General features: G+C 40.3%; 1 protein-coding gene across 7 annotated transcripts; it reads right to left on the reverse strand.

Annotated features, from left to right (window-relative positions):
* Nucleotides 1–518: 518 nt before the first annotated feature.
* On the reverse strand, nt 519–26,394 carry MAP9 (microtubule associated protein 9). 7 transcript variants are annotated; one of them, XM_008169400.4, is made up of 14 exons: nt 26,268–26,394; nt 25,684–25,849; nt 23,761–23,845; nt 21,444–21,827; nt 18,862–19,094; nt 17,083–17,194; nt 13,641–13,900; nt 12,644–12,702; nt 10,717–10,882; nt 9,178–9,267; nt 8,138–8,305; nt 7,522–7,667; nt 6,505–6,637; nt 519–1,451 (listed from the first exon to the last, which is right to left on the reverse strand). In XM_008169400.4, exons 2-14 carry the CDS (start codon nt 25,756–25,758, stop codon nt 1,329–1,331), a joined length of 2,034 nt encoding a protein of 677 aa, XP_008167622.2. In that variant the 5' UTR covers nt 25,759–25,849; nt 26,268–26,394; the 3' UTR covers nt 519–1,328. The 7 variants fall into 7 exon arrangements, with proteins under 7 accessions (XP_008167622.2, XP_008167620.2, XP_008167621.2 ...); XM_008169398.4 differs by having other exon boundaries at nt 26,106–26,283; XM_008169399.4 differs by lacking the exon at nt 26,268–26,394 and adding an exon at nt 26,106–26,261 and having other exon boundaries at nt 21,444–21,752.
* Between the last annotated feature and the right edge of the window lie 412 nt (nt 26,395–26,806).

Consider the following 26,806-nt stretch of genomic DNA (forward strand, 5'->3'; position numbering starts at 1 on the left):
ACAGCTATGAGAGGCTGCAAATTCTGTTCTCATATTCTTTGGAATAAATCCAGTTATACGGACAGTGAATGAAATTACTGTGCACATACTTGAGTGTATCTGAGAATGGAATTTAGCCGTAAAAAGTTTAGTTCCTACAAAAGGCTCATATCTTAGCATCAATCTTTGCACATCAGTAGAAGCTCTACTACAGCTCAAGGTAGCAGCTCAAGGTATCATATAGTCCTAATATTATAGGCTAGGCCCATGGATCATGGGGGGAGGGATAGCTCAGTGGTTTGAGCATTGGTCTGCTAAACCCAGGGTTGTGAGTTCAATCCTTGAGGGGGCCACTTAGGGATCTGGGGCAAAATCAGTACTTGGTCCTGCTAGTGAAGGCAGGGGGCTGGACTTGATGACCTTTCAAGGTCCCTTCCAGTTCTAGGAGATAGGATATCTCCATTAATTTAATTTATTTATTTAATTTATCATAAAAATATACTTTGGCCCTCTTCACAGAATAGACCTGGCACCATTGATTCAACAAGGACAATGTTTACTTTAGTTAAATACAGTCAGGACAATTCTGAATGATCCTTTTCTGGGGCTAGCATTATTAGTCCTTTAAACTCGAACTGAAAAAAACCTCAGATATTTGTGCTGTTACAAAAGTCTAAGTTATCCATGCATTCTGTACAACTGCACATTGCAAGTCTCATCATACAGTAAAAGCCTCAGGATTGTTTTTTTTTTTCTTTTCCTTTTGCTTAATGCATTTATTCCCCCTGCCAATCTTCAGGGATTGTTTACCAGTTTGTAAATAATTTGGCTCTGAAGCTATGTTTGAATGATGGTTTAAAATATTTTCTACTTCTTCACCCTGCACTTCGTATAGGAACATACCTAGCATTTGCTTGACCACTCATTTTGGGCCAGATTCTGGCATCCTTACTCAGGCTGAATCAATAGGCAGGCCCACTGACTTCAATGGCACCATTTGTGGGGTAAAGTGCTACTCATATGAAGAAGGGTGTGTTAGAGTCTGGCCCTGCATGTCCTGAACATGAATTTTCACCAAAAGGGGCCAACTGACAAAGTTTAACCAAGAAATTAAATGCAAAAAAATTACACAAATTAATCTTTTGGTGAAATGTAATGGAAAAGAACAATTGAGCTATTTAGCACATACACCAGTTGTTCCAACTGAGGAGTCTAAAAATAATCACCCTACAAAAGAAAGGATGCAAGAGCCAGTATCAATTCACTTTAAAGTCAGTTGTGAAATATTGATGATTAGACAATGTCAGAACTTTGGACATGAATTTTCCTCACAAAGGACAATGGACATCTCAGTAGTTCCTTGAGGACACAGCTTTGCCAGGTGGACTCCATGGAGGAGGGGTTTCATCCTCAAGGATAACCTGGAGCTTCTTTTGTTTTTTCTCAATCTGGTCTCTCCTCTCTTTCTTTTCCTGAAATTAGAGGCAGTTGTGTCAGAGAAGTACTGTGTCAAAGGAAAATTAAATAATTACTATTTTACAAAAGATATTAGTTGAAAGTCCATGATGTTTCATGGGTGCAATTCATAAAATGTAAAAAAAAAGATGAAAATGGCTGAGAACTTAAACACTGGATCGTAACAGACTACAAATCCCAGCGATGATTGAACCTGGAGATATTTTAAACAAAAAGTGCTCTCTTCACCCTGACTCAGACTGTCTACACTTCATAGTGACACAAAGTCTGAGTGACAATCCTGGAATCTTATTATACAGAAGATATAGAGGTAATGTTAATGTGCAATAGGGAGCTGTGCTTGGAAGCTCATCCTAGCATCCCTTATAGAAATACAGCTGCACAGCATGAGCAGTGCAACATCCATGCTACAGACTTACATTTCTCCCAGGTTCAGGTGGATGCTTGGAGCTGAGCTATGCTGTGCATTACCCAAATGGAGAGCACAACATACAAGGCATAGCAAGCTAATTTCTGTATTTATCTTCAATTGACTATTCGCATCTTAATGCCTCAAATATAGGACTCTTGAATTCCAATATTAAATACGGTTTTCAATAAAAAAGGATGGCGTTTGATGTAGATACCTTTCAGTGCTTTCTAAATTACTCTGGCACTATGCTGTAACAAAACAGGTTTTTAACAGTTTAGCTATAACAAATCTCTGTCGTTTTAATGTCATGCTACCAGTGTCATAAGATTCTAATGACTTTTTTTATAGTTTCAAACATAGCATTGGGAAATTAGAACAATGATGTTGAGCAGCATGTTTGCAAAAATAATTTCACGTTATGTGAAATTTTTAGTTTGTTCCTTTGTAAAATATTTATAATTCATTCTTCAGAGAACCGTGGTTTTCAACAGAAATTTCAAAATGGGCAGTCAATGAATTCCCAAACTCTGACTCCTTCTAAAATGCTTTTTGAATTAGGGATGGGCAGTCTGGTTTGGCCAGATTCACATCTAATTATTCCACTGAAATCAATGGAGAGATGCAAGGAATATCTTGGGCCCAAGTGATAATATAAGCTTTGAGGTTCCAGACTAGTTGACTTAACTTTTGCCTCTACAAGCTGCTGCTGCTCTCTTCTCCCCACTCCAACGCAAACCTTCATTTGACTGACAAAGCCTAAGCTTTTTGACCTTCAGTCAAGCTGCAAGTTACTTCTTTAGGATTTTCTAAGGGAACACTGTAGTGGTTTGAGGAGGAAAGAGTTTGTACTCTCAAGGCAAAATTTTATATTCTTGTTGAAATACTGAGCTGCATATGAGTTTAGGATGGGAACATACTCTAAAATGGAATAAATATATGATCAGTGCACACTGTTTGGAATATATTCACACATACTGCAGATGTATTTCAGAATTTAACTTAATTGCAGTCACTCTGGAATCTGTATTGAGTACAGAAATAAATTTTAGGACTGGTATTTGATATCTAATGATAAAAAAAAAATAGGATTTATCGTAGGGTTACCATACGTCCGGATTTTCCCAGACATGTCCGGCTTTTTGGGCCTCAAATCCCCGTCCAGGAGGAAATCCCAAAAAGCCGGACATGTCCGGGAAAATAGGGAGGCCGGGGCTGGCGGTGCTCGGCCGGGGCCGGCACCCCAGGGCCCAAGCCGAGCCGGAGATGCCGGGCCAGAGCCTCTTGGCCTGGGCCGGCCAGCTGCCAGAGGGAGCCGCTCGGCCGGGGGGTGGGGGTGGGCGCGGCTGGACTGGGCCGTGCCGTGCCCCACCCCAACCCCAGCTCCAGCTTACCTGCTGCCTCCCTGTTTCAGGCTTCCCGCGAACATTTGATTCGCGGGAAGCAGGGGAGGGGGAGGAGTACGGGGGCGGAGCGTTCAGGGGAGGGGGCAGAGTTGGGGCGAGGACTTTGGGGAAGGGATGGGGAAGGGGCAGGGCCGGGGCCCCATGGAGTGTCCTCCTTTTTTTAAATTAAAATATGGTAACCCTAATTTATCGTATCACTGGTGGCCAGTACTTAACAAATAATATCTTACTAAGGAATTGCACCTTGCTATATGTAACACGGTATTACTGAGTACATGATGCATAGTATGTTTGTTTAAGGAAAAACCCAATTGCACAGCATATACTCCAGGATGAGCATTAAAGCTAGTCTCGGCAGCTTAATTAAGCATTTCTTGAGGTTTCAGTTCCTAACCTTAATTTGCATTAATGACATTTTTTTATAGTTTGAGTGTTCTTGTTTTTGTTTGGCTGGTTTTTAAAGAGAGAATTTGATAAGCAAGTCCTGCCAAGAGAGCCCTTCTGCTATCATCTCTCCCACCCCTCGAACATGGCCAGTTGCAAGTAGTCCTCACCACTACTCACAACCCCATGAGAAATAACTTACCAAAAACCTTCCTCCTCCCCAAATAATAAACAAGAGTGTTGTGTACACACAGGTGTTGTGGGAAGCATAATCAGAATTATGGAAGAGATACAGTAAGAAACAAAATAGCAGCAGCAGCAGCCAGTCATACATTAAATAATGTTTGTTTCAGGGACCCTGTTTCGGGGTAGGTTTAAACTACAGCTGTGAGCGAGACTCCGAGCCTGGCAGACAGACTTGCGCTAGCAGGGCTCGAGCTAGCATGCTAAAAATAGCAGCAGAAATACTGCTTGTCCAGAGGAGACTTGGCCTAGCCACACAAGCTCCAGCCCTGGGGGCTGACTGGACTTGAGAACCTGAGCTGCTGGCTGAGGCTCAATGTTCACACTGCTGTTTTTGCACACCTGCTTCAACAGAACTGAGTCAGTGCAACTTCTCTTCATTTACAACATCTGACAAGACCATACCCCACAGCAGTGTGGTTGCAACATAATGATTTTGTTTTATGCAGTTAATGAAGCATTAGGGACAAAGATAAAAGGAATAGTAGTAAAGCCCATGTTTCAACACTGCTGAGCACTACTACACCACTACTAGCCTAGATTTCCAATATATAAAATCTTTCAAAACAAGTCTTAAAATCTGTAAAATTATTCGAATTATTTCTAACACAAAAAAATAACAAATCTGTAAAACCCATCTAATTCAATTTACCACAACTCCTACAGCATATAAACATATAAGGTGCATCATTAGATGAATAATGTTAAAAAAACGGGTGTTGAGCAGTGCTAACCCTCAGAATAAGGGCCAAGCTTCTTAGAGGATACATAAACTTGCTATACTATACAAATCTCCAAGATCTGTAGTTTGGAAAGAGTGCTTACTTGAAATGTCACTACTCACCAGCTAGAACCACGTGTGGTGTCAGTATATATGCTTGCAAATATTTTAATATGCCTACATGCATCTGTTAATCTATTTCAGGTATTGATATGACTCCATGGTATAACAAAATGGAAATCGAACCACTATTGCTATTAAATTGAGTAGCTAAGAGGTAAATAATATCACAAAAACAGAATTTTAATTACTGGATTAACTGTAGGGGAAACAAAGTTATCTTTTTCATGTTAGAGTTTTAGAAGTATTAACAACAAAAACTCAGCGTCTCCATTTCTAGAGTTTTACATTCCAGGATGGAAAAAGTCCTGTCCATACCCTTCCCTTGAGATAAGCATGCACACAATCAGTGAACTCTATGCCACAGTATGACACTTCAGTAACAAGAGAATTCCCTGTTCTATTGTATTTTTATGTTTTCGAAGTATTTAGAGAGGATTTTTAAATTCCTGTTTTGTGCTATCCATAAAGGCTGCCATTTGCTCCATGAGCTGAAAGGTTTAATTAATTCTCAAAACTATTTTTCCCTACTGATTGCTAGTGGGAAGAATTAATAGATTTTCATTACGTTACTTGTCTTCTAATAGAACACTTTTTTACTTATTTACCTTCTTACAACTACTGACACCAATAATCTGGGTACATACAAAAATCCTCTTAGTTACCTAGATAATAAATTGACAACTTGAGTCATACGAGTGTTCTTTCCCTAAATTTATAAAAAGTGAAATTTTTACATTCTCATTGTTTTTATATAAGCCTAAATACTGCTCTAGCCAGCAGAGCAAGGATGAACAGAAACATTGGCTGATGTGACCTCCAAAATACAGAGACTTGAGCCACAGCCAAGGGCAAGATTTCAGAAAATGGACAGAGGAGATGTGAGGTGGGGTACAATCTGCTCCCGTTCAGAAGAGCAGCAACAAGCATGCCAGTTAGGCCCTGATCCTGCAAACACTTGCACATACTCAGCTTTAAGCATGTAAGTAGGTTCTTCACTTTAGTGGGACTATCTGTTTGCAGGATTGATGTCTCAGTGTGCTACCGACAGCATCACCACAGGTGGTGGTGGGGATGGGGCAGAAGAAGCTAGACATTCTCCTAATCAGCAAATCAAACCCTTTGAGAGCACAGTATATGTTCCTGTGCATTAGCTATCTGTCTCCTAGGGTTCCCCTGAGCGGTAGTAAAGAAATCTTGACTTGTTGGTTTTTGTGGGACTGGAAAGGCTCCTAATGACTTCTTCCCACAATAGCACATCAGAGGTCACCCCTTCCTATCAAATGGAGGTAATCTCAATCCTCAATGTAACTGTTCTTATTTATTTTGATTTATACAACTCCCCAAATTTAAAACTGTTTCCTTGAATCTAAATGCACTCACTTTTGCAGCTGGTGCTGCTTCTAGCCTTTGCTGGTTCTGTGCTGTGCTGAGTTGGCCCTTCAGAGGTGGCTCTTCCTGACATTGAATGGGAGAAGAGAAGACTGTACTTTCACTAACTGTAAAATGCAAAGAACTCTATGGCACACACTCTATAGGGAGACTATATCCCATGTATGCCAGATGTCCTATATACTGCACTTTTAAGTGACTTGCTAAAATAACCCTCAGAGGAACTGCATAAAAAGGTATACTACTGCCATCACCTGGCCACTTTCATAACATGATGAAAAGCATTGACGATTATAATTCAAAAGTTATTCACACGCATTATTTGTTAAAAAACACAAGGATAAATGTAGTAAAGTGTGAAAAAATATGTTTACCAGCCATCTTTCATATTCCTCCAGAGCCCTTTTATCTTTTTCTTCCCTTTCAACCTGTTCTATTTCTTGCTGTCTTTTCTCTTGGATTTTTTCTGTCTTCTTTTGTTTTACAAATTCTTCCTTTTTCTCATTCCTAAATATGGAGAGAAATATAAGATACTATTCACTTAATTAACAAAAATGCTGCAAATGTGATTGGTTAATCAAACATCGTGAACAGCACCAGGAATTGACATTTATGTCTACTGACAAATTTGATAACATGGTTTAAGAATAAACTACAGACAAAAAACTTTAAAAAAATCTTCAAAGGCCACCCACATATGCACATGTATAAGCTGCATTGCCCCTTAGTGTTATTGTAATCCTTGTTTTTCCTTCTCCCTTTCCTCACATTTTGTGTCATCTCTAAAATTAGACTATAACCTCTCCAGGGTAGAAATCAGTCTCACTTGTTCTGTAAAGCACAAAGCACACTTCTTGGTGACATTAGAAAAAAATCTATCCAGCAGACATGTATCTCATGTACTGGTGAATATACCTGGTTTGTCCAGACATTTGTTAGATTTCCAAGAAACACAATAGATTATATAAAACCCCAAATTGTAGTGCCTGCTTTTTAAATCCAGTGTTACTAAATAAGCATGGGATTGGTAGTACAAGGTTCCATGCTATCCAATGTACCTCACTTTTGATTTGCAACATTCATACTTTTCAAATCATTGGCTTTTCTTGAGAAGAGACTTTCAATTTAGCAGACTGAATAGAAGCTGTATGCCAAATTTTATAAGGTGGACAAATGAGAACGAAAATGAAGCTACCACACTCACATTTGGGAACAATAGGCCTGACCCTGTGAGGAGCTAAGCACCCTTCCCTCCCACTGATTTCCGTGAGAATTGAGGATCCTCAGCCCCTTGCAGGTTCAGGTCCTCAGGCCAAATATTCTCTGCAAAATGATTAGACATAGGTGCTGGCCCATACACAGTTATGTAACTAAATCTTCTGTAGCAGTACCATTTATCAACGGCAGACATGCTGTCTCGTTTCTTTTCTGCAATAGCTTCCTCTTCTTTCTTCTTCTTGATTCTTTCAGCTCGTTTTTCCTTTCTACTTTGCTCTCTTAGATATTCTGCTTTCTTTTCTTTCCATTTTTCAAATGCCTAAAGAAGACCTCAAGTTCATTAGCAAAGTTGCATATCATCTTTGTTCCAAAACTTCCCTTACATTATAGATATTTTTTCTTTCCTACCCATCCCCCTTTGGATTGCTCATTCACAGGGTTTTAGCTCCACAAATGATAATGCTACAAGGAGCAAGAAGAATTTACTACTCCCAGCTCCTTAGAAAAGCCTTTCTGATGCCAACACGTTACTCCGTTGATTAACTACTTTATGTATATGGAACAAAGTATTTCACGTTAAAAAAAACCTAAATGTCAACAGAAAAAATGTGTGTATGTGCATAGGATGAGAGAGTAGCCCCTGCTACAAAGAAGACAGTCTAGACATGAATTCTCCCAAAGATCGGGGTATTCAGCTCTAGGGGTATGGTTTGGGTCCATCTCTTGTTGTTAACTACATTTTTACTAAGGACTCTCTTGAGTTAAGTATGTCAGGTATAGATTTCTCACTGCCTTTTGAGCTTCTTCTTTTTTCTCTTCATTCTGTTCTGCTGCTCTCCGTTTCTTCAACTCCTCAAGCTTCTTTTTTTCAGCTAGTTTCTTTTTTGCTTCTCTTTCTTTCATTACCTTCCAGGCTTCAAAAGATGCAATTGCTTCTTCTTTCTTAATAGCTTCTTTCTACATAAGAAAAGTTTATACTTCAGAAAATGTTGCATTTCCTAAACTCTCAAATGTAGTGTTAGCCAAAGAAACAAATGAAAGAAAACTGACTTGCAGAAGACATTCTAAAATCAGTGGTTCAGTTGTGATTTCAACTACTGCTCAATCATGACCAATTTTTGTGACCTATAATAGGAGGCTGTTTTCTACAAGATTGATAGATATAAAAACTACTATGATTCACTTCTGAAGACTGTGTATAAAAAACAGTTCTTAATTCTCTTCATTTTTCCTAAGGAAGATGAATATAATTGCATACATGTTGCTTTAAATCTAGATGCTTACGTACAGTTGAATATAGAAGAGCCAAGACAGAGCATGAAAATCTTCAGACACATGACTTCTTTAAATTTCATTGCTGAAATACAGACTATCCCATAATCATCATAATAAAAATACAAAGATGGACCCAGACTGCTGGCTGCAGTCAAGAAGCACAAAGTGAAACATGAAGGGAGCTGCAAAGATAGCTTTAATTTATATGGCATCCAAGGATTCTAAGGGTGCAGGGAAGCAACAGCTACACCCCTCTTTTCCCTAGCCACACTCCCTGTGGCAGCCACAAGGATTAGGACATATAAGAGCTATTACATCAGCTCCATTCCACATAAACTGGAGCAATCTTCTTGTGGTTCGCTATGATGGATTTAGAGATGCTTGTTGATGGTTGAGGGGTTGCAAAGTGGTCCCAATGAAGGGGATTTCCACTATTTCATTTCTGTGTTTCTTTCCCTTTTTAAATACACCACAACAAATATTGTAATGACATTACTTTACAGAGTAGCAGTTGGCTAGCTCCTATTTAATCAAATATTTAAATTTAAACAAACCTTTTCATTTGCGTTCTTTAAATTTTCTGCTTTGTTCCTTTTAATTCTCTGCAGTTCCAGTAGAAAGACTCTTTTCTTTTCCAACCAATCCTATAAGATTAAGGAAAAAGCTGTAGCTGAAGAGTTTTAAGCAGTAACTAGATCTTGTACCAAAGTAACTGAGTATTATTGATAAAGCAACATCTGATGTAATGACCGACCATAGGCAATGCTGACAGTATTTCTGTTTTCATATATAAAAATCATCATCATTTTATATATGCAAACTATTACTATAGCAATAAGCCCATTTGGATGCGTGAGGTGTCATTTAAACTACATTCTGAGGATCTGCAGCACAAAAAATATTCTGATCAAAGGTTTCAACTTTTAAGAATAAAACTTAAGAAATTAATAACTCTATTTTAACAAAAAGATTTCAGTATGGAAATAAAAGAAAGAGAATGTGAGCATGGAAGGGCAGGAAAGAAGGAGGAGCTAACTGGTTGATTTATCTCCAATGTTAAAATCCTGGGGGGGTGGAGGGATGGGAGAGCAGAGCAATATAAATGACATAACACTACATCTCAAAATCTTCAATAGGGCATCAGAAAAATAGTTGTTGGGGAGCGAAGGAAGCATACCCATGTATACATGTACAAGAATGAGCTGCAGCTAATAAACCTTTTAATACAAAATATCTACAACCACTATTTTAAGTTTCCCCTGGGTGATTTTTGTTTTAAAAGTACAGAATACATTTTAGCCATTTAGGATCTACAGGATCCCAAAATTTAGTAAAAAACTCTAACCTATTATATGTCTAATTCAGAAATATCTGCAATGAAAAGTCCTCAACCCATTGGCTTCAAGGGCTATAGACATCCACAAAGTTTTAGAAGTGGGTGAGTTTTCAGGATCAGGGTCAAATTTTGTACATTTGTTCATGTGTTTAGTATGTTGTACTGAGAAGCTAAAATATCTTAATGAAGACTATTTGACTTTAGAAAGTGGCTACGAGTCAATGAACGCAAAATACTTGAGACAACATGACATTTAGAACCCTTAAACTGTTTAGTTAAGTGAATATGATTTTCCTTATGCGGAAATAACTTATGATCAATAGACGGCTATGACCACAGTTGAGATTTATGCTCATTTTTACTACAGAGGGCAGCAGAATTCAGATAGATTATGCTGCTCCAGGGAAAAATGTAAGATCTGACATAAAGTTCTTTTTACCTTTCCCATTAAATGTGCCTTTGGAACAGAAAATACAGAGAAAAGAATGTATAGGATACATATTAAAAATAAAAAACAACAAATATAATAATGGAGATCATCTATTGTGTTTAAAAACATTTTGCCACAACAGTAAAATAGAGATAAGTTTGTTTCTTTCTCATCTGAATCCACCCTTTGTAGTGAAGCATAATTTTTTAAGAATAAAAAAAAGTCTTGATTTAAGAAAGGTGCATACACATATTGAGTATAATTAACAGGCTTTTATTCTTATTGGTAGGATCTTTTCATGCAGGCTTTTGATATGCCAAAATTTACCTGATAAACAGCTGCTCGTAGACTATCTGCTTTGTCAAGCTCAGCACTATATTTTTGTAAGTGTTTATTGTCCAAGACCTTTAATGTTCCCAAGTATTGAGAAGATGTAGTTGTAGATGAAGGGATGGTTTTCCCAGCTTTCTTCAAGTATGTAGAGGACAGAGACCTGTGAAGCATCAATTCATAAATATATCAAAATAAGCTTTCAGTTTCTTATAGTGGATGCCAGGTAGAGCGCCTTCTCATTGAAGTTACTTCAAGATATTGCTCATAATCCTGTTTTCACAAGGTTATATCTTTTGGCGGGGTGGGGGGAGAAAGAGGAGGAGACAGCCTGAATTGTCCATTTCTGCTTTTACATGGATTTTATCACGACTAAAACAACCTGCAGGACCTACAAAAATTCTGCTAGCCAACCCAATAGAGAATGTGAATTCCACAAACATAATAATTTCAGTTCAAAAGTATTAGAAGCCCTATATGCTTTAATCTAACAAGAATATATTGAGACAGGTACAAACTGTTACTCCTGAGGGCATTCTGCGCCAAAAATTAAAAATTCTGCAAATTTTATTTATCAAATAAATGTGGAGGCTCCAGCATGGCATTGGGAAGCACAGGCCACTGGCTGCACAGAGGTGGGAGATCACTGTGCATCTCCCCCTGGAACATGGACTCAGCAGAGAGGCTGCACCCAACCCTGACACAGAGCAAGGACCGGACCTGCCCCAGAAACACACCAGGGCCTTGCCCCTCCGTGCCGGATGCACCAAGTGTGGGCAGACAGGCTCAGCAAAGTAGGATCCAAGTGTGGCGGGATCCAGGTGTGGGTTAAGAGGGTTCTGTGTAGGGCAATCTGGGTGCGGGTGGCTCAGTGGGGGGGCAGGGGAGAATCTGGATGCACAGGGGCTTGTTTGGGGGTTCTGGGTACCATAGTAATGGGAGTCTGTCCAGGTGAAGTGGTTGGGGCTCAGCCGGGGTCTGTGTCTGGGTGGTGGGGGGGAATAGAGCTCGGCAGGGGGGGTCTGGGTTTGGGGGGGTCAGTGGGGGATTTACATGCTGGAGGAGTGGGGCTCAGTGGGGTGGGGATCCAGGAGCAGCTGGTTGGGGCTCGGTGGGGTGGGGATCCAGGTGGCTCATCAGGGTGGTCCAGGAGCAAGGGTGGGGGAGACTCGGTTGGAGGGATTGGGTATGAGGGGGTCTGGATGCACAGGGGTTGAGCGGATGGGACCAGCTCCCTGTACAAGGATCCCTCCCCCTGCAGCTGAGGAGCGATGGGTGCAGGAAGCAGAGGGGGTGAAGAGTTTGCAGAGATTCCTGCAGCTGGGGGAGGGATCCTTGCACAGGGAGCTGGTCCCATCCGCTCAACCCCTGTGCATCCAGACCCCCTCATACCCAATCCCTCCAACCAAGTCTCCCCCACCCTTGCCAAGTCCTGCCCCTTGCCCCACAGTGATTTCCTCTCTGCTGGCTTCCCTGGGCACCCAAAACATACTGCTGGGGAGGGTCACGTGACCGTTCTTGTGGCTTCCCTTTGCTTCCCCATCAGAAAGTCATTTTTCTGCAGGAAAGCAAAGAAATCTGTGGGGGACATAAATTCTGCACATGTGCAGTGGTGCAGAAATCTCCCAGGAGTAAAACCGTGGGCTAGAGTCACTTGTGGGTCTCGTGGCACAAATAGATGAAGATTTTGACAAAGGCCCTTGGTGGGTCTGATCTGCCAGTGGAGATGTGGAGGGTTGTCACCCTGCAAAAAAGCTGCACCTCCCCTCCTCCAGCACCCTTCCACAGAAGGCCAAATGTTGGTGATAGGGTGATGATGGGTGTGATGAATAAGTGGCCAGTGTGTGTCGATCATGCGTATCTTACCTTTCTGAAGAGATCGGATCAGATTGTAAACATTGACATATCGGTATTGTTTACTTACCTGCTTGATGAAGAAGGTCTCACTTTTTGTGCAAGTGTCTCCTTATATTCAAATTCTTTCTAACAAACCGAAAAGGAAAAATAAAAATATTATACCTGTCAAACAACAAAACCAGTTCTGCAGCACATACTCTGGAAATGTTGTATCGGAGGCTTCATAAAATACAGGAGTGCAAAATATGAATGCAAGGAAGGTGAACAAGTATTTTCTGCCATTCTTTGTGCTTATTATAATCAACAAAATGTAGCCAAGATGAAGTCCAGCATGATCTTATAAATAAAAACCAAAATAAAGTATACCATAATCTCCATTATAGTACTTTACACAGAAACATCACTATTTAGTCGGGATTACATTTTAAAAGTGTCTTAATATAGAAAGAGAAAGTAGATAATACAAGTAATTACTAGTAACTGTATACTACCAGAGCACTGAACAGTCCTAGTTATGGACCAGGACCCCAGCATGCTGGGCTCAAATAGAACAAAAAGACAGTCCCAGCCTTAAAAAGCTTTCAATCTAAGTATAAGTATATTCTCTTTTTGCCTTGTACTATAGCTAACACTTACCATATGCATTATACAAATCACTGGTGTGAACAGCACTTAAAACATCGTAAATTAGACCTTCCGCTGGCATATTCACCTCAACTGATCTAAGCCAGTTTATACCTCCTAAAGATCTGACCCGGTTTATTTTAAATTCTAGACGTGGATTTAAATAAGGCCAACAAGCCCAAAGTTTTGTACCTTTTATTTGTTTTTAAATATTCATTGAACGTATGTTCCCCTCATCTTCTCAAAACTGATGCTATTTTATAACAGAATCAATATCAGAAACCAGGCAGTAATGGGTGGCTTCTAATATTGATTCTATTATAAAATAATATCTGTACATATACAAGATGGAACCAACAAGTTTCATATGATAACTTTTCATTGAGGCTTCCAGGTCTTTATTATAAATTATGATACAAAATTATATGTTTAAAAGATACCTTGTCCAAGTCCTCTGAAGTGCTCACTTCCGCCATGTCTTCAGATTTATCATTCAGTGACATTTCCTTTATGCCATCAGCAATGAATTTCTCTTCCAATGTTTGCAAATTTTCTTCAAGCTGGTCATCAGTTGATTTTTGTAGTTTTTTAGTTTTCTCATACACTGTAGTCATCATTAGTTCTATCACAGATGGGGATTTTCTGCCATTATTCTCCAATTTCAAATCCCTGCAGTCATCATCTACTGTTTGATCCTGGGCTAAAGCAAGTCAAAAAACCAATATGGGAGATGAGAAATGAGACATCAAGAGATGTAATTTTTAAGAAAAAGTTTGTGGTTCATTAATTGAGATATTTCTATACAGTACTTAAAATATTCATGTATGAAAAAGCTCATTAAGCTTGATACAAGACAAATTATCTTCTGTATACTTTAATGACTTACAAAAGTATACATAAAATCATATTACAAGTTAATATTACTGCTGCAACAAATGTATTTTTTTATTTTAAGGCAAGTTGCAGCAGTTTTGAGATAAAACAGTTCAGCAAAACTGTAAACTTTAGTCACCTGATCAGATCCAGACAAGTTTCTAACACATGAAATAACTGCAAGAAACATTTGGATCACATCAAGAGCTACTCTGGCGTTCACTGAAGTATTACAGAGGTTTTTGCAAAACAATGGCAGAAAACACTTTATATGCTATTTCTGACTCAGATACACATTTTCCCCTTTGGAACAGGAAAATTTTGCTAAGTAGCTGATGGCGTTTTTTTATGCAGGACTTAAAAAATACAAATCAAAGACTAAATATATGCCTCACTGGAATAATCATTAATTAGCATTCATTTTTAAAAGGCTTTAAACAGGTATTCCTAATGTAATTTACACTGTGATAAATATAGGATTTCTATACCTGTAAAACATAAAGACAAATATCAAGAGAAGCCATAGTAACTCTCAAGTTACATTCCTTTGCACATTTTTGGTGGAATTCTGAAAGGAGGAAGTGACAGGGAATTAGCTACGAGATCACTGCAGCTATGCAGCTGGGCCTACAATTTGGAGAGTGTGATCTAACAACAATGAATTGGAGATCTCTGTATCCTATAAGGCTTCTATAAGGTAACATTTGGACAAGTTCTAATTTGAAGGTGTGAAAGCTAAATCACTGGAAAGTCCAGTGTACTAATGAGAACTCTAATTGTGCACAATTTCTGCATTATTATATAAACAAGTTTCTGTCTCCTGTGGTTAAGTAAAGTTTGCATATTTTATTTGAATATCACTGTCCAATTATAGATATTAGAGGCGTTTACAAAAATTAATTAAACTGCAACACTTGCCATTGTCCTATGGAGTTAGTGGACAGGGCACTGGACTGCAAGCTGGGACACCTGGTTCTATTGCTAGCTCTGCCACTGATTTACTGTGTGACTTTGGACAAATCACTTTACTTCTGTGCCTCAATTTGGAAGATGGAGATTACAGTACCATCTTCCCATAGTGCTTTGAGATCGCTAGTTGAAAAATGCTATAAGGCAACCATTATTATTGTGATATCTTCCTTGCCAGATCACACTATAGCACTCCCTCTTAGAACCATTCCACTTGTTCCCCCATCTACAGACTACAGTATCAAGTTTACATTTCTCATTTTCTCTTTCAATGCCCTGAACAAATCTACCCCAGACTACATCTCAGTATTGTTTGTCTGTCATATTTGTCCTTCTTCCTTTGCTCCACAAATGTCCTCATCTTCACTACTTCATCTCTTCCTTCCATGCATGGAAAACCTCTCCAATCAAGTACAACAGGGTTCACCATCCTCTCCATGTTCAAAGCTGTCCAGAAGACTTGCTTCACCATAATGCCCACAAGCATTAACCCACATCAAATGTATTCTTCAACCCAAGAGTACAAACTAAATATAGATATTACATAACACTTTCCAGTCATCCCTCAGTTTATATGTTATATCCTTTTTTCAACCCTTTGTCCATCTTGTCTACATTGTAAACTTTTCAGGGCAAGGACAACTACCTTTTATACATATTCTATAACACACAGCACAGCAGGGCCCCATTTAAACTCTATTAATTTCTTCTATGAGTCCGCCTGTGCATCTTATCTATCTGTGTCAGTCTTACAGATTGTAAACTCTTTGGGGCATGGATTCTCGGTATGTCTGTGTCTTGTACAATGCAGAAACAAAGAAATATTTATCATCCCCATTTAAGCAATAGTAAACAGAAATACAGAGAGGATAAGTAACTTGAGCAAGTTCACAAAACCAGGAACAGAATGCAGACATTGTAATTTCCATAAGACCATCCTCCCATTATACATGAAATGGTGACCAACAGTTTATCTAGTCAGTTGGCAAGACAGATCTGTGCCTGGAAGGGGTGAAGGAGGATGAGGGACATTTGAAGGCAGATGGAGATTATTAATTAAAGGAAGTGACTAGGTTGGAATGGAGAGGGAAATTCAGGAGCAGTAGTTTAAGCAAGTCTCAAAGATGTTTAGACAGTGTTAAGTACAGAGAATATGAGCAAAGGTAGGAGCTCATTTCTCAAACTTTAGTCTGTCTCCCTAAAAAGAATGTTTATCTAGTTCTTATGTATCATGCTTTCTGACACTATTCAGAACTGCTTGTAACAAAGAACCTGCAAACAACATCAGTTATGATTTCAATTTGTTAATGTAACTACAGTAAACTTCCAGAAGCCATCTTAGGTTATATCAACACTACACACCACTTTCAGCAGTGTGAAGTGTACATGTAGTTACACACCCCAGGGAAAAGTAGGCTGTGTCCACACTGAGGTGTGTAGCTACACGTCAGTGAAAGGCTTTGGCAAGAGGGAGGCAGCTGATGCCTCTCCGCTGCCAGAACCTTCCCCCCACTGGGGGAGTCTTTCCATGGAGGAGAGAGGCTCCAAAGCAGGAAGGCAGCAGGACACTATGCTGCTAAAAATACCAATGTAGATAGGAAGGCTCAGCTTGGCCAAGTAGAAAATGTGTAGGGTATGTATTCACATACTTATCCACATCCTTTCGGTATGTCTTTACTCGCCTAAGTCATGCCCCACTGGCTACACTACTATTTATATTAGGGGGGCTACATGGGTATGTATGCTATAGGCCACCAAGAGCGGTGTGTAGTGTAGATGTAACCTTATTGATTACTCCTCTGCAACAAACTGAGACCAATAATACATAATAATGCAGGGGAGATGCATATTGTAGCTAGTCTCAGATTTCTAAAATAAACTTGGGTTTGGATCCACCTCTATCAATGGAAACAGACTACATTGACATCATGGACAGTAGTATCAGGCCCTTAAAAGTTGCTTATACTAAGCAATTATATTATTTCACTGGTTGCACATATTCAAGTACAATGCTTCTATATGAAGTATATTGATTTCTACCTTTTGAAGGAAAGCCTTCGCCACACATTAGCAAATTGGAGTCTCCAGATGTTTCATCAGCTGAATGAAAATGAATAGGGAACGGTGGTGGAGAGCTTGTTAGCCATGGACCCTTAAAGCAGAAAGTGACAGCATAAGCAACATGAACAATTCACACCAAATCAAGATCAGTTAACTTGCTTCTAAAACATAGTTTTCTATGCAATATTTATTTAAAGTTCCTTAAGAAAAATATGGCTACTGTTTAAATTAAAGGAGATGTAAAGGTAAACAAACAGATTTTAAAAAGGGTGTAAACTCACCACATGTTAAGGTCAAATCCTGCCCTTAATAATGAAACAGATGGCTTGTCTATACTGTCCCACAGTTTGGACCATAGGGGCGTGAAAAGAAGTGATGTTAATGCAAACTAGGAACCTTCTGGTTTGTGCCTGCAACAACCATACAGGGGAGATACAGCATAGGACTTCGGTGGGCATTGCTAGTAACACCCCCTTAGTCCCAAATGTGGAGCAGTAGATATGGCCAAAGAAGAGCAAAGATGATGTCAGCTGTACCGTCTGCCATAAGAATCCTGCAGGCACAATTAGGCACTTTCCCCATGGCAGGACATAGCAACAAGAAGTAGTGTTCAACCTGTTGCTGTTCCTCTGAATACTGCTGATAAGTAGCATATATACTAGTCAGTTTGAGACTCAACATAGGCCACTACCCTTCCTCTGTGGAAAGGTTCTGCATGCTGACATGGTAACTAGGTGTACTGCCTAGAGCATTTTTCTATCTTATGGAGGAAGGATTCTGTCCCCATGACCTTCTTTCCACACCATCATCCACCAATTTTGAGAAAACAAAATTAATGTAGTCATCTTTAGGTCTCTGTTCACAGCATAAAGAAATCTTTACATACAACTTATTAGTCATGTTACATTGGTGAAGAAAAATGTGCATGAAAAGGGATAGAACTTTTTTATAACAACATACCTCTAGGCTTGGAAGGATTAGATTTTTACTGGTAAATGTCAATTTCACTGTGCACACACAAATCCACTAAAAATATTTCCATCAATAATAATAAAAATTTACAGATAGGCAAAGTAAAAAAAAATGCTGTTATTTGTTTTGTATATTTAGACATATGATGTTGACAATTTATGTTTTAATGGCTATAAAGCTTTAACTTTCTGAACCTTAAGGTCTACTGTGATCAGATAATTACTGTCTGACCCCCCACCACATTGTCTGACTCCATCCATAATTTCCTGCAACAGTGAAAATTTAAATAGGTAAATACAAAAAATTGCTTAAAACCCATAATTTTGCAAACTATGAAAAACTAAATCAATAAAAATTGGAAAAATGCTTTAAAATAAACAATATTATTCATTGAAATTATAAAAAATAAAGATCAAATTCTGCCAATACTAATGACCTATAGTTGAGAACTACTTCCTTGTAGATCAGTAGAGATACAGCAAGGCAACAGAATGCTCAAAGTTGCAGATGTAGGAGACTATTTAACACAGAAGCTCCACTTTTTAATCCAAGGAGCAATGCTGCTTGAAAACTTGATTAAATGTACCTCTTTCACCCTCTCCCCACCCCCTATTTTTTTTGTTATGGAAAATGGTATCACAATCACAGGTGAATAAAAAGGGTGTTTGGAAAAAAGCCTCTAATGTAAATTATGTTATTCCACAGTCTAGAATAGGCAAAACATACGTAGAAGAAAAAATAGATAACGATGCACAAATATAATAGATACTACAATAATTCTCTTACCTCAGGACTAGGGCTTTCAGCAAGTGCCCTTTTCTCAGATGTTGTTATTTTGTCACTCAGCCTAGTCAGGGAGGATGGTGCAGAAAATGAAGATAATCTGTAACTAGAAGCAGCCTTATCTTCTGCCCTGGCAACATCTTTGTCTTCTACATGGCTGCTCTTTCTTAAGACACTTCTTGGTTGAGGTGACGGTTTATAATGATCATCCAGTGCAGAAATACTGACATTCTCAGCTGACAATAAATATTGTTATTTCAATATCATCCACTAAAGATATTTTATTCAGTCTGGAATATTATTTTGTCAGTTTAGGTTTGACTAACATTTTCAGATGAATCCCTATCTTCAGTAAATAAGCAGCAGTCACAGCAGGTCAATGACCATGATATATTACTTTAAAAAAAATGAAGTGTCCTGAGGCTCTTACTACAATGAAGATGAAAACAACAAAACCAGAACAAATGCAGCCAAGTATATGAGAGAAAGAGTTAAAAAACATGTCTTCAGAAATTTTAACCAAGTTTTGAAGCTTTGAATGCAATGTAAAGACACAGGCCAGAAGTTCATCTTTCAATTTATTATGTTCTCTGTACATATTTAGATATACACTTTGAGCATTATACTTGGGTGTTTATCTGGGGCCCGGAAGACAAACCTAATAGACTGGATAAATTTAATAAAGGCAGCAAAAACAGCATCAGTCTAATGCAGCACTGCTGTGGGAAGACCTTCCATTGTGATCCTTCTCTATTCTTTTTATAAGTCTACTAGACTCATTATATGAACCCATGTGCTTCCCTCTACGCAGGACAGAATAGATCAAATGTGTGGGGGAAAAAATAAATGCAGTGAGAAGGGTGGTGGGAGGGGCCAGGTGATTACTGGGATATTTGCCCCCTTCTATGTATCAATCACTGTTCCTTTTGTAAAAAGTTCAGGGCTCGGCAGTCACAAAGAAATAAAGTGTGCTGTCAAGGAACAGGGTGAAGGAACCTGAGAACAGCCACTACAGTCAGCATTTTCCCAGACAAGTTGCAGAGCCTTCAAAGCAGTGCTCAATTAATGCCTTTTTTCAAGCAAAAACTAATTTTCCCCAATCCACAGCTGTCCCCAGGCAGCCAGTGGCAGTACAGCTATCCTGCCTAACATCTTTCACAAGTCCTAGATTCATTCAGAAGAGAGGGAACACTGAAATGTGTTGCTTGGTGTGCTTCTCTGCATGCTAACCCATATCCAAAATGAACTTCCAAACCCAGAGCTAGCCATGGAAATATTGGTGTCTGAGCATTAGGAAATAACAGTACAATTAGGGTGACCAGACAGCAAGTGTGAAAAATCGGGATGGGGGCAGGGGGTAATAGGAGCCTATATAAGAAAAAGACCCAAAAATCGGGACTGTCCCTATAAAATCGGGACATCTGGTCACCCTAAGTACAATGGGTGTGCTTAGTGCCGTTTTCTAAAACATCATTTCATAAACCCTATAGTGCAAACAAGGGTGAAATTCATCTCAGTGCACAGGGCTCATCAAGGCCATCCACACTGTTTAAACACTAATTAAACTCTTAGTGGGAGGAAAGACTTGCAAATAAATAAAGTGAATTTGTCCTCGAGCCATTAGAATATCAAAGAAAGAGGCCAAGTTTATCCTTCATTAGAGGAAGTCACTGACCAGAGATTAGATCAAATTGCCTAAACATGAGATAATTTAAAATTGGTTGCCTGTTGGAAAAGAGAAGCAGGTGTCTGTGTACTCGCTTTTTAGATAAAGGATGTCTGAACTTTTGTCTGTCCAAAGAAAGATTTTCAGATTAAAGTACCTGAAGCTTTGCTGCCACCATGTGTGTGTGGAAGTGGGGAATTACAAAGTGTTTGCTACTGTTTATCACGCACCACTCATTGCAGTTTGTGTTTTCCCATCATTAATAGTAAATGGACCATGGATTTATCTCAAGATAAAATATCATTGATATATGGCAAGTTACTGCATGGCAAACCAGGGTCTGAATCAACAGCGCACAAGCTTGCCACGCAGTAATGTCACTTGTGGACACTGCTACAGCGTAAAATCCCAGAGTGCGGCTTACCATATAAACCTCTACCCCTATATAACCTGTCCTCGGGAGCCAAAAAATCTTACCGCGTTATAGGTGAAACTGCGTTATATCAAACTTGTTTGATCCGCCGGAGTGCGCAGCCCCGCCCCACCAGAGCACTGCTTTACCGAGTTATATCCGAATTCGTGTTATATCGGGTCGCGTTATATCAGGGTAGAGGTGTACTACTCTCTGTTCTCTCTTTCTGATATAGTCTATCATATGATTTCAGCAATCTTCTATTTGCCTAGAATTTGTCAGTTTATCTAGTTACTTATGGCAGGCAGTTGCAGAATATTAAAAGGAGCACTTAAAAAATTAGTTAAAACTTTGATCCTCTTTGATATTAAAGATATTGAAACCACAACCTATACTGAAGTCTAAATAATTCTAACATTATTTTCATTTCCAACATTAGATTCATTTAAAAATATTATAATACGAATACACAAACAGCAGCAACAATATTCAAGTGCCTTTTTTTACCTGATGATATATTTTTGATTCTGTGCTCCCTTAGCTTTGGTACTGGTTTGTTTTCAAATTCATGTTGAGTAATCTCTTCTCCTTCATGTTGCAGTACAGCCATATGTGATTCATTACAGTAGTCACCTTCATTACCATGACAAGTTAATTTTTCAATGAATGAACATTCTGTTTCATCTTCTCTGTCACCACTCAAGTTTTGGCTTTTCAAAATTGTCATCTGTTGATGTTTTTCATCATCTAATAGTGAAGTCAAGTCATCAGCAATTTCACTTTTCAAAAGGGCCTTTTTCTGAGTAGTCTCATCATCTGAGAGGGTAATATCAAAGGCAACTGATTTCTTATTTGTGTTTTCAACAGCTGAATTATTTTCAGGAAGTTCTTCTAGAATACCCCAAAACAATGTAATTTCATCAATTTCTATATTAGATTTGTATTTGATGTATAAAAGGGATACAGCAATCTCATATTTTATACCATAAGAAAATTCTTTGTCCAGTTTTGCTCTGGCCAACATCTCTGACCTTAACTCCTATTATCTTGCCCCAATTTCACCAATCTTGATTTTTCCCAGTCCTGTCTCCTGCCTTTTTCTATTCTGAACCCTATGCATAGAATGTCCTCTCATCTTCATTAGTTAATTCCTGCCATCATCAGATTCAAGTTCCTTCTAAAAACCCACTTCTCCACTGCTACAAGAAGTGAGTTAAGTTAAAAAAAATATTTCAAGCAGAAAAATAAAGATGGACACATACTATAAAAGAGCAAGCATGGGATCTTATTACTGGAACTTTTGTGATTCCTCATGCCTCTCTATGTTACACTCACTAGTTGTGTCCACTAGAAATTTACATTGTAAACTTCGTAAATAAGACATGGTCTCTGCCCTGTTCTGTACAACACCCCTAAGCCAGGATGGCCTTGGGGTGGACCACCCGGGCAACCGCCAAGAGGCGCCATGATCCAGGGGGGTGCGCATAGCAGCACAGAGGTGTGTGCTGCTGGCGTAAAATCAGAAACTGCTCCAGGCTGGCAGCGGAGCAATGCCTGGCAGGGGCTCCCAGATTTCTCCCTGCTTACTCCTGGCGTAGGAACCTGGGTGGGTGAGGAAGTGACGATGAACAGATACTGCTTGCCCCCCCCCTCACATGTTCCTCCACGTCCCCCTAAGGGGCTGTGAGGAAGGGAGCGAGGAGCAATACTAAGCGCTCCGTGCATCCAGGTCACTTTCCCCACCTGGGCTGTGCTGTGAAGCGAGCATCAGGAGCTGCTACTCTCCTGCTCTCTTCTTACTCACCCCAGGTGGGGAAAGTTTGACCTGGATGCACGAACCCTGACATCGCTCCTTGGTCCCCACCTCACAGCCCCCTAGGAGTACATGGAGGAGCAGCATTTGGGGGAGCAAGCAGCAATGCCAGCTGCTCCACACATCCAGCTCAGTTTCTCCACGTGGGTCTAGGAGGGGAGTGCAGGGCTTAGGGACACAGGAGGGGAGTACAGGGATTAGGGGCGCAGGAATTAGGGGTGCAGGAAGGGAGTGGGGAGCACGGAGAGCCCACAGGGCCCAGGGCAAGGGGGGGCATTAATAGGGGCCAGAGGTAATGGGGGGGGTCACTGTGCCCATGGGGGCCAGGGAGACCAAAATACAAGTTTGCCCAGAGCGCCATTTTCCCTAAGGCCGACCCTGCCCCGAAGTATAGTTTTGATTAAGAAACCTGTTTTATAGAACCTTGCCTGTTATTACTATTTGATCTGAGTTGTTTCAGGTAAAAAAAAAAAAAAAAAAAAAAAAGGGAGGGGGGGGCCCACTAAAGAACACAGAAGTATCAAAGTAACTTGTCAAATGCAGAAATGGACTTGCTGTGAAATCTGTGTGTAAAGGAAAGTCTGGGCCTTTGCACATCAGTGTAATCTAAAATATCTGGCAGATATGGTGAGTAAAAACCAGGTATCACATGTATGCAGTGTCTTAAAATTACACTGTAATGTAATGTAATTTATGACATTTAAAAGGCCAAACTTCCTTTAAAGAGACAGGACCCCAAGCAGGGAGGCAACTGATTCATTAGGGCTTTGTCTGTAGAAAAAGGTAAAAAAAATCCTTAATTATATAGACCCTAAACTGAGGAAAAACAAAGGTCCAATCTTGCACATTCTGATGTCAATGGGAATTCTGGTCCTAACTTTATAATTTAGGAGTATTGTAATGTAGAATCTTGGTACATTAAACCGCATTAGCTCCAAAGGATTTTTAGTGATCTATCAGCAAAGGGTGAGAGGGGGAAGAACACAACAAAACCGCTGCTATTTAACATACCATCTTCATCACTGTCAAAGTCATCTGAGTATTCAGCAGTTTGCTGTCTTGCTGCACGAGCAGAAATTGCTTCTTGTAGCTCATTCTGAAATATTTTAATAGATAACTTTTATTCAGAAGGAAAGATCCATTATTTCAAGTTCAACTCTCATTCTTCCCACTAACAAAAAATGTTTTGGGACAGTAACAGATCTGAATCTTTGGGAGTGAGGGGGAGTGGGTGAGCAAACTGGTGTAGTATAGTGTCTCCCAACATTTTGAAAGCTGATGCACCTTTCATGAAAACACCACCAACTGGACACCCTCTCATCCCCCACCCCATATCCTTGCCATCTACTGATAAAAGTCTATGCATCTTAGTTTATATATCTTTTGAGTAACACCTCCAGCCTCTTTGAACTTTGTGCTCCCTCTTCCCGAGTGGACTCTTTGGAAAATACTTGCCTAGTTAACAAGTCGCTTGACTGGGAGTCAGAAGACATGGCCTGTTTCTGATATTGCCTGCTGTGTGACATTGGGTAAGTCACTTCAGCCCAGATCCAAAGGGACTTAGGAGCTACAGTGCTGTCACAAGGCCTTACTTTTAGGTGCCTTGGAAAACACTTGAATACACAAAGCCTGAGTTAGGTACCTAGGCTCCCTATACAATGAATGGGGAGAGATAAGCATTTAAGAATGGGATCCACAAAAGCAAGCATATTAGGCAGCTCTCCTCCTAAGCTAGTCAATAGTAGAGAGAGTGTTTTCTTGCTCAAAAATTACCAGCCACTAGCAACTTGGAAGCAGTTAGACCCTCCAATAAAGTGCATATAATCTTCATTAATGTGCTTTCACAAAGAGGCCACATAGATCTTTTCAGGTCCTATAAAATTTAGCTAGAAAATACCTACATCATCTACCGCCAAAAATAAAGGATCTGATGATGGGTAAGTAAGGAACAAATAAATATACACTTCACAAACTACACAGCAGAAGACTGAGGAAAAGAAAAACTTTGTCTTGAAGATATTTTGTGGTGGTTTTAAGATCTCCTGTTAGGTGTGTAAAAAGAACAGGAGTACTTGTGGCACCTTAGAGACTAACAAATTTGCCACAAGTACTCCTGTTCTTTTTGCGGATACAGACTAACACGGCTGCTACTCTGAAACCTGTTAGGTGTGTGTATATCTCCTAAACCTCAGTCACCTGCTGTGTACTTTGTTACTAGACAGGACTCATCTTCTGTAAACATCACCTCCAACCTTCAAAGCTTAAACCCTGATTGTGCAAAGATTTATGCATGTGCTTATCTTCAAGCATATAACAAATCCCATTGATTTAGAAGTTAAGTATGTGCTAAAATCTTTTCATGACCAATACCAAAGCTATTGTATCAAACTGGCTGCATGCAAAAGTTACCCACCGAGGATTTGTAGTCTGAAGTTCCTTGCTTTTATTAGTTTAAAATAGATGTTTTACTTTAATTGAGGACAATTATTGTGTACATTTAGGAGATCAAGAAAACCTCAGTATGATTTTTCTAAAGAAGCACACAGAAACTAAATGAGAATGTCAATTCCACTTTTAAGATAGGAAAGTGTATGTGTTTAAGTTTTTGCTTTTCTGGCATATTGACAGCAGAGTTATTTTTGTTGCTAATCTTAGTAACACAAAGGACAGGTCTACAGTAGAAACTTTAGCCAGTATAACAATATAGTTTAGGGGTGTGATTTTTGGTGACATTTCTACACTGGCAAAAACTCTACTGTACTGTATCTGCATAAAAGTGCTTTTACTTCACTTGCCAAACTGGTATAGATTATCCTGGTAAAAGCATGGTTTGTTTTACTAGGATAAGCTGTACCTACACTAGGAGGTTTGCCAGTTTAGCGAGCGTAGAGTTGGCTGATTTTTTATCAGATAAGGTGGGATAAAATAGTTTACCTGAAAAGTGGTTCTTCTGGATAACTTGGGGCTCTTGGTATAAGCTAAAGTGGTGCCAATATCTTCATCAGACATGGTGGGGAAAAGGTCTGGAGAAATGACTCTTATGCAGGTTCTCCTCGTTTTCACACCCTCAGCTCTCTGATGCAGTGAACTCAAATCTCTCCTGAGGGTTTAAACAATGGATCAGAGTGATTAAAGCAAGGATCTGTCTGTCCCTCCGCTCGGGCTGCCCCGGGGCGCTGCAGGACACCGGCGTGCGGCGGATTGCGCCCGCTCCGGGCTGGCGTGGGGGACACGCCGCCCCGGGCAGGTCTGCGCTGCAGGGCGCACTCGAGCTCTGACCCACTGAAACCCAACCCCGGGGCCGCCCCGCCCCACGAGCCGGGCCCTGCGGCCGCCCCTCCACAGACGGCTCCCACCTCCCGTGGCTGCCTGTCCCGTGCCCGCGCGGGCCCGTCCGAGGGGGGCTCGCTCTAGGCGCTGCGCAGCGGCCGCTCCGCTCCTGCCGTCGCCGTCGCAGCTGCATTGACCGGAGAGGCGGAGACTGAGCCCCAGCCGACCCGCGCGGCCATACACGTTACCTAGCAACCCACCAACACCGGAAGTGACCGCATAGACCGAGCCCCTGCTACTAGGGGGACAAAGCCCCGCCCCCTCCCTTGCCAGTCGGGAAGGGGCTACGGCCATGTGTCTGGCGCCGTTTCCTAGAGTCCAGGAGTTTCCCCCCTGCTGCTTAGAACCGAACTAGAGCCGGGCGGGTGAGGGCTGGTGTGGGAAGGATGCGCGGGGAGTGGGGCAGCCCCAGGGCCCCGCCTCTGCAGCAGATTCGCCGGGTTTGTTTAATAGTCAGTGTCTTCAGGGCTGCAGAGAACGGAGGCGATCCAGACATGTCAGGCCCTGGGCTGAGTTGTTCAGATGCTGGCCTAGAATGTAGCTGAGCAGAATGACTGGCTGCGCCTTTCACATGCTCCATTTTGCATCCCTGTTAAGTCTTAACCATAAACGCTTACCGAATGCCTTTCCTCTTCTCCAAGTGAGTCCTGAAAAAGACCTCACACGTTCTGCAAGGCCTGTGTGCTCCCACTGCCCGGGCAACTTCATTAAACTAAATTGTAACTGC

This window comes from Chrysemys picta, chromosome 5 (assembly GCF_011386835.1).
Source record: "Chrysemys picta bellii isolate R12L10 chromosome 5, ASM1138683v2, whole genome shotgun sequence".
NCBI classification, from domain to species: Eukaryota; Metazoa; Chordata; order Testudines; family Emydidae; genus Chrysemys; species Chrysemys picta.